Raw genomic sequence first — 11,931 nt, forward strand, 5'->3', positions numbered from 1 at the left:
GCTTATATATATTGGATATAGGGCTTGAGTTAAAAGTTCCATATAGTTATATATATTTATTTATTTATATTTGCGATACGAGGGCCTCTCACTGTTGTGGCCTCTCCCGTTGCGGAGCACAGGCTCCGGACGCACAGGCTCAGCGGCCATGGCTCACGGGCCCAGCTGCTCCATGGCATGTGGGATCTTCCCGGACCGGGGCACGAACCTGTGTCCCCTGCATCAGCAGGCAGACTCTCAACCACTGCGCCACCAGGGAAGCCCCATAGTTTTATATTTTTAATTAAATCAATTTACAATATAGAATTTTAAAATTTGGTGTTTTCGTTTCTTCGATAATCTGAAAAAAAGAAACATAAGCGTATTCTGGTATACTAGCATGCAGTTTGTGTTCCAATTAAGTTTATATTTAGAATCTCATTGGTGTCAAAGTGATTCCCTAAACTGGCAGAGTTTAATTTCTAATTTTCTAAACCAGAAGTCTCAGGTTTGAGAAATTCTGCCCTACAGAAGTTTGGGGATATACCTGGAATAATGTTGATAAATGATGAATCAGAATCAGCTGATTACACAAAACAAGTCATTTTGGGGCTGAAAAATAAGGAAAATCTGAAAAGATATATTTTGCCTTTTCTTTCATAGCTTTAATTATATAAATAGTGAATTCAAATCAGATTATAGATAAAAGTAATTGAAATAAAAAGTATACACTTCTTGCGCTTCCCTGGTAGCGCAGTGGTTGAGAGTCCACCTGCCGATGCAGGGGACACGGGTTTGTGCCCCGGTCTGGGAAGATCCCACATGCCTCTGAGCAGCTGGGCCCGTGAGCCATGGCCACTGAGCCTGCGCGTCCGGAGCCTGTGTTCCTCAATGGGAGAGGCCACAACAGTAAGAGTCCCGCATACCGCAAAAAAATAAAAATAAAAAAGTATACACTTCCTGCTATAGGTAGTATTTTGAAGAAAGATTTTCTAAACAAATTACAAGATTAAAGAAGAACTTGATTTTGGTTCCTGGATTTATCAGTATTTTACTATATTTATAAGCAAGTCCTTTTATTATCCAATAAACATTTTACTCTTAACTCTAATTTCCTCAGAATATAAGAGAGGAAGGAGAGGAGAGAGGAATGGTTTAAATTAACTTTGCAGGTTGAAAAGTTTAAACAAACTATAGCCTTTGCTTTTTTTTTTTTTAAATAGCCTATGATGTTTGGAAGAAAAAGTACTTTGAAACAAAGAAAGTTACAGCATCATTGGAGGAGATTTTAACAAAACTTCGAGAAGATTTGGAACTTTACTATAAAAAATTGCTCATTCAGCTTGAAGCCAGGGTGATCAAGATGAGACCAAAGAATCTGGCAACCATCACAGACTCTAAGGTACTACTAAATATGTTCACATTCTGTTAGAGAAGTTCTATTTAAAATACATGCTTTGTAATGTATTTAATGTATTTAATGTACATACTAGCAATGTAATGTGCTAGTATGATCATATCTAGGATGTTGTAATGTATTTAATGTACATACTAGCAATGTAATGTGCTAGTATGATCATATCTAGGATGTTTTGGGCTACAGGTAACAAAACCTTGGCTTAAACTGGCTTAGACAATCAGTAAATTCATGATCTCGTGTAATGCGTGCTGAGGAGATAAAATCAGCTGCTTAGTGATGTCTTTAAGGGCCTAGGTACTTCTGATATTTCCTCCCTATTATTTTCGGTGTTGGCTTCATTCTAAGACTGCTTTTCCTCAGGGTAGCAACAGAGTTACCAATGGCAAGTAGAGATATATGCCTCCAAAACAAGAGACAACCTCTTCTAGACGCATGGACTATATAAAACTTTCCCTTTGGCCTGATTGGGGATCAACCAAGCCTACCCTGGATTGATCATAGTTACCAGCGAATGCTATATCCTGACTTAGCCTAATTAGGATCTACCTCTGTACCAGGGGAAAGGGTCAAGATTCTGTGGGTAAGAGAGAAATACCTAATGAAGTATGGCAAGGGAGTAATAGTGATTTATACATTTCTTTTCTTTCAGTTGGTGGTGGGAAGGACAGTTTGATAACCACAGAATCTATAGGTAGTGATATTCTAAATAAATTATAAATTATATTAAATTTTGATCAATTCATTTTCTTGAGATAGTCTTAAATCTTGACAGATGAGAGACATGAAGTTTATTTTTTAGTTGAGTAATTCTACCATATAATTAAACAACAAATTCCAGAGGCCATTTATCAGTTTAATTTTTGTTTGTTGATACCACTTATCCAAAAAAGATTTTATAATATGTTAATTATGATTGAGTATAGATTTAATTTTAGACATGATGAAATATTAAGTTTACTTTTTTCCCAGTTTTATTGAGATATAATTGACATATAACATTGTATTAGTTTAAAGTAGAAACATAATGTTAAGACATATGTTTATGTTGTAAAATGGACACCACAATAAGTTTAGTTAACATCCATCACCTCACATAGTTATTTTTGTGTGTGATCAGAACTTTTAAGATCTACTCTCTTAGCAACTTTCAAATATACAGTATAGCATTGTTAACTATAATTGCCATGCTGTATATTACATCCCTAGAACTTACTTATCTTGTATCTACAAGTTTATGCATTTGACCACCATCACCCATTTCCCCTAATCCCCACCTCCTGCTTCTGCCAGAGCCACCAACCTCTTCTCTTTCTATGAGTAAAAGTTTACTATTTTAGATCTATTTAATATAAAATCCAAATAAGTTCAAGTAAAAGTTTCTTCTTATTAGCTGATACTTTTTTTTAAGCATTATTGAAACTTTTTATCTTACTGTTTTCTCAAGTTCAATATATGATAATTTTTTTTCACAAAAGCAGCTTAAATAATTTCTTTGTTGACTATTACAGCTCATAAACTTTTCTGAACAAAAGTAACCAAAAGGCTTCTAGAATAGGTTTTCTCACATTAAACAGATTTTCTTATAAAATACAGTATTTCATTATTAAATATTTTTAAGTAATTCTAATATGATTCCACTGATAAACCATTATGCCAATTTCTAAAGCCTTGCTAAGTATCTTAATCTAATGTATTCCTCTTATAGTAATAGTTGTTGGTTTTCATGGTGCTAATTTAATGGTAACTTTTACAAATACGTATTTATTTTTATAATACATGAAAATGGTAGTAAAACAGAAAGGAAAGTGGTCCCTAAAACATAAGAAATCAACAGTTCAATAGTAATTTACTCCAAAGCAAAAAGTTTATTTTATGGAATGGGTTATTTTCATGATTTCCTTTTTTGATATTTGATAACACTTTGTAGTTTGTATTGGCAGGCAATTAAAATTAAAAATGAATAGATGTTATACTAAACAAAGATGTCTTTATATATCTCATACAGAATTACCTTATTATTCAGATCACTGAAGTACAGCATGCTATTGACCAACTTAGAAAATTGGATACTGACAAAATGAAACGGATAACAGAAATTAAGGTATTTTGCATTTCCCCTAATCAGATTATAACATTTATCTTGAAATAAAATATTTTGGTGTTTTAACTTTGGCTGTCAGTAGCATAAGGGTAGTAAGGACTGACTGTCTTAAAATTGTTACCTTAACAAAAACAAGAGCATGAATGGAAGATGGGTTCAAGATGGTGGACTAGAAGGATATACTCTCATTCCCCTTTGCAAGAGCATGAGAATCACAACTAACTGCTGGACAGTCATTGACAGGAAGACACTGTAACTCACCAAAAAAGATACCCCACATCCAGAGACAAAGGACAAGCCACAATGAGAAGGTGGGAGGGGCGCAATCACAATAAAATCAAATCCCATAACTGCTGGGTGCATGACTCACAAACTGGAGAACACTTATACCACAGAAGTCCACCCACTGGAGTGAAGGTTCTGAGCCCCAGGTCAGGCTTCCCAACTTGGGGTTCCGGCAACAGGAGGAGGAATTCCTAGAGAAACAGACTTTGAAGGCTAGAGGGATTTCATTGCAGGATTTCAACAGGACTGGGAGAAACAGAAACTGCACTCTTGGAGGGCACACACAAAGAGGTGTGCACATCGGGACCCAGGGGAAGGAGCGGTGACCCCATAGGAGACTGAACCAGACCTATCTGCTAGTGTCTGTGTCTCACCATGAGGACAAGGACACTGGAAGCAGAAGTTCTGGGAAGTACTCCTTGGCGTGAGCCCTTCCAGAGTCCGCCATTAACCCCGCCACAGAGCCTGGGTAAGCTCCAGTGTTGGGTCCCCTCAGGCCATACAACCAACAGGGAAGGAACCCAGCCCCACCCATCAGCAGACAAGTAGATTAAAGTTTTACTGAGCTCTGCCCACCAGAGCAACAGCCAGCTCTACCCACCACCAGTCCCTCCCATCAGGAAACTTGCACAAGCCTCTTAGATAACCTTATCCACCAGAGGGCAGAAAGCAGAAGCAAGAAGAACTACAATCCTGCAGCCTGTGGAACAAAAACCACATCCGCAGAAAGATAGCCAAGATGAAAAGGCAGAGAGCTATGTACCAGATGAAGGAACAAGATAAAACCCCAGAAAAACAACTAAATGAAGTGGAGATAGGCAACCTTCCAGAAAAAGAATTCAGAATAATGATAGTGAAGATGATCCAGGACCTCAGAAAAAGAATGGAGGCAAAGATCAAGAGGATGTAAGAAATGTTTAACAGAGACATAGAAGAATTAAAGAACAAACAAACAGAGATGAACAATACAATAACTGAAATGAAAAATACACTAGAAGGAATCAATAGCAGAATAACTGAGGCAGAAGAACGGATAAGTGACCTGGAAGATAGAATGGTGGAATTCACTGTCATAAAACAGAATAAAGAAAAAAGAATGAAAAGAAATGAAGACAGCCTAAGAGACCTCTGGGACAACATTAAACGTATTAACATTCGCATTATAGGGGTCCCGGAAGGAGAAGAGAGACAGCAAGGACCCAAGAAAATATTTGAGGAGATTATAGTTGAAAACTTCCCTAGCATGGGAAAGGAAATAGCCACCCAAGTCCAGAAAGCACAGAGAGTCCTATACAGGATAAATCCAAGGAGAAACATGCCAAGACACCTAGTAATCAAATTGGCAAAAATTAAAGACAAAGAAAAAATATTGAAAGCAGCAAGGGAAAAATGACAAATAACATACAAGGGAATTCCCATAAGGTTAACAGCTGATTTCTCAGCAGAAACTCTACAAGCCAGAAGCGAGTGGCATGACATATTTAAAGTGATGAAAGGGAAGAAACTACAACCAAGATTACTCTACCCGGCAAGGATCTCATTCAGATTCAATGGAGAAATCAAAAGCTTTCCAGACAAGCAAAAGCTAAGAGAATTCAGCACCAACGAACCAACTCTACAACAAATGCTAAAGGAACTTCTCTAAGTGGGAAACACAAGAGAAGAAAAGGACCTACAAAAACAGACACAAAACAATTAAGAAAATGGTAATAGGAGCATACATATCGATAATTACCTTAAACGTGAATGGATTAAATGCTCCAACCAAAAGACACAGGCTTGCTGAATGGATACAAAAGCAAGACCCATATATATGCTGTCTACAAGAGACCCACTTCAGACCTAGGGACACATACAGACTCAAAGTGAGGGGATGGATAAAGATATTCCATGCAACTGGAAATCAAAAGAAAGCTGGATTAGCAATACTCATATCACACAAAACAGACTTCAAAATAAAGACTATTACAAGAGACAAAGAAGGACACTATATACTAATCAAAGGATCAATCCAAGAAGAAGATATAACAATTATAAATATGTATGCACCCAGCATAGAAGCACATCAATACATAAGGCAACTGCTAACACCTGTAAAAGAGGAAATCGACAGTAACACAATAATAGTGGGGAATTTTAACACCTAACTTACACCAACAGACAGATCATCCAAAAAGAAAATTAATAAGGAAACACAAGCTTTAAATGACACAATAGACCAGATAGATTTAATTGATATTTATAGGACATTCCAACCAAAAACAGCAGATTATACTTTCTTCTCAAGTGCACACGGAACATTCTCCAGGATAGATCATATCTTGAGTCACAAATCTAGCCTCAGTAAATTTGAGAAAATTGAAATGATATCAAGCATTTTTTCTGACCACAACGCTATGAGATTAGAAATCAATTACAGGGAAAAAATTATAAAAAACGCAAACACATGGAGGCTAAACAATACATTATTAAATAACCAAGACATCACTGAAGAAAACAAAGAGGAAATCAAAAAATATCTAGAGACAAATGACAATGAAAACACGATGATCCAAAACCTATGGGACGAAGCAAAAGCAGTTCTAAGAGGGAAGTTTATAGCTATACAAGTCTACCTCAGGAAACAAGAAAAATCTCAAATAAACAATCTAACCTTACACCTAAGGGAACTTAGAGAAAGAAGAACAAACAAAACCCAAAGTTAGTACAAGGAAAGAAATCATAAAGATCAGAGCAGAAATAAATGAAATAGAAACAAAGAAAACAATGCCAAAGACCAATAAAACTAAAAGCTGGTTGTTTGAGAGGACAAAGAAAATTGATAAACCATTAGCCAGACTCATCAAGGAAAAGAGGGAGAGGACTCAATTCAATAAAACTAGAAATGAAAAAGGAGAGGTTACAACAGACACCGCAGAAATACAAAGCATCCTAAGAGACTACTACAAGCAACTGTATGCCAACAAAATGGACAACCTGGAAGAAATGGACAAATTCCTAGAAAGGTATAACCTTCCAAGACTGAGCCAGGAAGAAATAGAAAATATGAACAGACCAATCACAAGTAATGAACTTGAAACTGTGATTAAAAATCTTCCAACAAACAAAAGTCCAGGACCAGATGGCTTCACAGGTGAATTCTATTAAACATTTGGAGACAAGCCAACACCCATCCTTCTCAAACTCTTCCAAAAAGTTGCAGAGGAAGGAACACTCCCGAACTCATTCTATGAGGCCACCATCACCCTGATACCAAAACCAGACAAAGGTACTACAAAAAAAGAAAATTAGAGACCAATATCACTGATGAATATAGATGCAAAAATCCTCAACAAAATACTAGCAAACAGAATCCAACAGCACATTAAAAGGATCATACACCATGATCAAGTAGGATTTATCCCAGGGACGCAAGGATTCTTCAATATATGCAAATCAATCAATGTGATACACCATATTAACAAATTGAAGAAGAAAAAACATATGATCCTCTCAATAGATGCAGAAAAAGCTTTTGACAAAATTCAGCACCCATTTTTGATTAAAAAGCACTCCAGAAAGTGGGCACAGAGGGAACCTTCCTCAACATAATAAAGGCCATATATAACAAACACACAGCAAACATCATCCTCAATGGTGAAAAACTGAGTGCATTTCCTCTAAGATCAGGAAGAAGACAAGGATATCCAGTCTGGCCACTATTATTCAACATAGTTTTGGAAGTCCTACCACGGCAATCAGAGAAGAAAAAGAAATAAAAGGAATACAGACTGGAAGAGAAGAAGTAAAACTGTCACTGTTTGCAGATGACATGATACTATACATAGAGAATCCTAAAGATGCCACCAGAAAACTACTAGAGTTAATCAATGAATTTGTTAAATCTGCAGCATACAAAATTAATGCACAGAAATTTCTTGCATTCCTCTACACTAATGATGAAAAATCTGAAAGAGAAATTAAGGAAACACTCCCATTTACTATTGCAATGAAAAGAATAAAATACCTAGGAATAAACCTACCCAGGGAGACAAAAGACCTTTATGCAGAAAACTATAAGACAGTAATGAAAGAAATTAAAAATGATACAAACAGATGGAGAGATATACCATGTTCTTGGATTGGAAGAATCAATATTGTAAAAATGACTATACTACCCAAAGCAATCTACAGATTCAGTGCAATCCCGATCAAGTCACCAATGGCATTTTTTACAGAACTAGAACAAAAAAATCTTAAAATTCGTATGGAGACACAAAAGACCCCAAATAGCCAAAGCATTTTTGAGGGATAAAAAACGGAGCTGGAGGAATCAGACTCCCTGACTTCAGACTATACTACGAAGCTACAGTAATCAAGACAGTATGGTACTGGCACAAAAACAGAAATATAGATCAATGGAATAGGATAGAAAGCCCAGAGGGAAACCTATGCACCTGTGGTCACCTTATTTTTGACAAAGGAGGCAAGAATATACAATAGAGAAAAGACAGCCTCTTCAATAAGTGGTGCTGGGATAACTGGACAGCTACATGTAAAAGAATGAAATTAGAATACTCCCCAACAGCATATACAAAAATAAACTCAAAATGAATGGATTAAAGGGCTTGATGTAATGCCAGACACTATAAAACTCTTAGAGGAAAAGATAAGTAGAACACTCTATGACATAAATCACAGCAAGATCCTGTTTGACCCACCTCCTAGGGAAATGGAAATAAAAATAAACAAATGGGACCTAATGAAACTTCAAAGTTTTGCTCAGCAAAGGAAACCATAAGCAAGACGAAAAGACAACCCTCAGAATGGGAGAAAATATTTGGAAATGAAGCAACTGACAAAGGATTAATCTCCAAAATTTACAAGCAGCTCAATATCGAAAAAACAAAGAACCCAATCCGGAAATGGGCAGAAGACCTAAATAGACATTTCTCCAAAGAAGACATACAGATGGCCAAGAAGCACATGAAAAGCAGCTCAACATCACTAATTATTAGAGAAATGCAAATCAAAACTACAATGAGGTATCACCTCACACCAGTTAGAATGGGCATCATCAGAAAATCTACAAACAGCAAATGCTGCAGAGGGTGTGGAGAAAAGGGAACCCTCTTGCACTGTTGGTGGGAATGTAAATTGATACAGCCACTATGGAGAACAGTATGGAGGTTCCTTAGAAAACTAAAAATAGAATTACCATATGACCCAGCAATCCCACTACTGGAGAAAACCATAATTCAGAAAGACACATGCACCCCAATGTTCATTGCAGCCCTATTTACAATAGTCAGGACATGGAAGCAACCTAAATGCCATCGAGAGATGAATGGATAAAGAAGTTGTGGTACATGTATACAATTGAATATTACTCAGCCATGAAAAGGAATAAAATTGGGTCATTTGTAGAGACGTTGGTGGATCTAGAGACTGTCTTACAGAGTGAAGTAAGTCAGAAAGAGAAAAACAGATATCGTATATGAACGCATATATGTGCAACCTAGAAAAATGGTACAGGTGAACTGGTTTGCAGCGCAGAAATTGAGACACAGGTGTAGAGAACAAACGTATGGACATCAAGGGGGAAGTGGTGGTGGGGGTTGGTGGGATGAATTGGGAGATTGGGATTGTCATATATACACTAATATGTATAAAATGGATAACTAATAAGAACCTGCTCTATAAAAAAAATTTTTAATAAAATTCAAAAAAAATAAAAAAATAGAAAGCATGAATAAAAAAATACAATAATAAATTCTGTGAAAAGATTCCTAACAAGGCCAAAGTAAAATTGAATAAAATTTCATTAAGAAATAAAGTAAAAGAACCTTGTGAATCAGTATAGAGTCTCCGTAAAATATTTTGAAAGAAGTAATATTCCTACATTAGAGTTGTTCATAAATAAGTCTGACAAACCACTGAGCTCTCTGAGCTTCCATTTAATTTTATTTTTTTGTCCTCTCTTGGGTAATTATCTCATTCTCTCTGGTTATTTTCATATATATATATATATATATATAAAATGTTATATGAATGCTCTCGATTCACCTCTTTATCAGAAGTAGCTTTATGACCCAGAATAATGACCCCTATGTAGAATTAGCACTGTCCAATACAACTCTCTGTGATGGTGGAATTGTTTCATACCTGCACTATCTGATAAGGTAGCCACTAGCCACGTAAGGATGTAGATTGTTGTGTGCCTGAGGAATTTAATTTTAGATTTAATTTTAGTTAATTTCAATTTAAATAGTTACATGTGGCAAGTTGATACTCTACTGGACAGCGCACTTCTAGATTATTTTCACTAGCTTCATACTCACGGCTAAATCCTGGCTCAGCGCTGAGAAGCTTAAAACTTAAACTACAGAAAAGGAAAAAGGCAAAGGACAATTTTAAACCAAAAAAAGGAGTTATTTAAAATTCTTATACAGTCTGCACTCAAAAAAATAGTTCGTTCAGTGAATTAAAACTCCTGTGCCTTCAAAAAACAGGAGAGAAATCAAATGTGGAAACTTGTCCCCTTAAGGATAGTTGGGTGGGTAGAAGGGAGTAATAAAAATACCTCCAGTGCCTTCATTTATGACTCTCTCAATGCTCTTTTCTTCTGGAAAGCATACAAATTAGTTCTTACCATTTTTGTATATTTTAATTTTATAAATATTACATATAAATGTTTTGAACCCAAATTAGAATTATTAGTGAAAAAACAGGAAACACAAATGGAAAAAAAGAAATCCAAGTTTTCAGCTTATGCACTGGGGGAAAAAAATCCTACATTTAACCATAGTGCCTAATTGTCACATAGTAAACATTATAAGAATTTTTTATTGATTTCTGAATGATTTACCCCAAACTACCCATAAGATACAGAACTAAGGGGCAGAAAACCTAGCTTGACTGTTGCAACCATGTTCAAGATAATATAGCAGTATCAGTGCTTCTCAAAGTTCAATGTAATGTCACCTGGGGATCCTGTTAAAATTAGCAGGATCTGACTCAGTAGGTCTGAGGGGAGGCCTGAAAGTCTTCAGTACTAACAAACTCCCAGGTGATGCTTATCCACAGACAATACTTGGAATAGCAAGAGCTCTGGTACCAGATGGTTTAAGTTTGAATCCTGGCTGTGCCACTTACTAGTTTTATGCCTTGAGCAAGTTACTTAACTTCTAGGCATCTCAGTTTCCTCAACTGTAAAATGGGGAGAAATAACAGTATCTGCTTCAATTAAAAATTTGAAAGTATCATAGTACACTTAGAAGAGCACTTGCCACACTTATCTTTCTTAAGTACTTATTCAGTTTCTAAGGGCTGGAAATTAAGGTTTTGGGGAATTTTTTTTAGGAGGCAGAGGTTTTTTGTTTTTACTACTTTCTTTGCACAATGAGAACAGATTTTGAAATAAGCAAAAGATAAAATTCTTTCTCACTCTAGTTTTTTAGAACCGTTTAATTTTATCATGCCTATGTACTAATAAATGAAATTATTTGGTAGCATATCTAGCATGCGTATTCAAAGGGACTTATGAACTACACATTTACCATAGTAATCCAGTGCAAGTGAAGGCATTGAAGGCAAATGAGAGAAGACATGAAAGCTGTCATAAAAGCCCTTATTTATATGATGATTATATAATTTTAGAAAGGTAAGATGAAAGTTCATTTTTGAAAGTCAATTGTTCTTTTATAGATGAGAAAACAAGCAGTTTCAGATTTACGCACATTGAAAGCTGAACTGGCACAGAAGAAATTTATTACATCTTTTCAATCTCAATAAGGTATGTTAACTTAAAATTTTTGTTTGTTAAAAAACTTACTTGAACAGATTTGTTTAACCGTTGTTCTCCTTGTTTTCATATAAATTATAAGTTTTACATCTTTTCCTTTTTCATGTGCTTATTATACAGTGTTTCAGGAAATATTAGATGTAAAAAAGCAAAATGGTGTCTGTTTGACTGTTTTTGAAGGTTTCAGATGTGTAACATATTATTTTACAGTACTATATTTCATTATTTTCATTTTTTAATAGTCTTAAAATGTAATACCTAGAATGACTGTAATATGAAAAATCATATATTTTAATAAATATGAATCTAACTTGCATCTACAGCTATGTAGAGATTAGTACTAAGAATTTAAATTTTTAAAAT

General features: G+C 35.5%; 2 protein-coding genes across 2 annotated transcripts in view; both read left to right on the forward strand.

Moving 5' to 3' along the window:
* The window catches only part of SPATA1 (spermatogenesis associated 1), a gene marked incomplete at both ends in the record, with an annotated part of 36,352 nt that extends 24,794 nt beyond the window's left edge, over nt 1-11,558 (forward strand). Inside the window, 3 exon segments of the mRNA XM_079926755.1 lie at nt 1,203-1,381; nt 3,405-3,500; nt 11,472-11,558. Coding sequence (XP_079782881.1) covers nt 1,203-1,381; nt 3,405-3,500; nt 11,472-11,558 — 362 coding nt within the window.
* The window catches only part of LOC307185312 (dolichyl-diphosphooligosaccharide--protein glycosyltransferase subunit TMEM258-like), a 58,126-nt gene continuing 47,035 nt past the window's right edge, over nt 841-11,931 (forward strand). The window contains exons 1-2 of the mRNA XM_079919379.1: nt 841-1,381; nt 11,472-11,559. The gene's annotated coding sequence lies outside the window, so the exon portion shown is untranslated. The remainder of the gene's footprint in view (nt 1,382-11,471; nt 11,560-11,931) is intronic.

Source organism: Stenella coeruleoalba (assembly GCF_951394435.1).
Source record: "Stenella coeruleoalba genome assembly, chromosome: 1".
In the NCBI taxonomy this organism is placed as follows: Eukaryota; Metazoa; Chordata; class Mammalia; order Artiodactyla; family Delphinidae; genus Stenella; species Stenella coeruleoalba.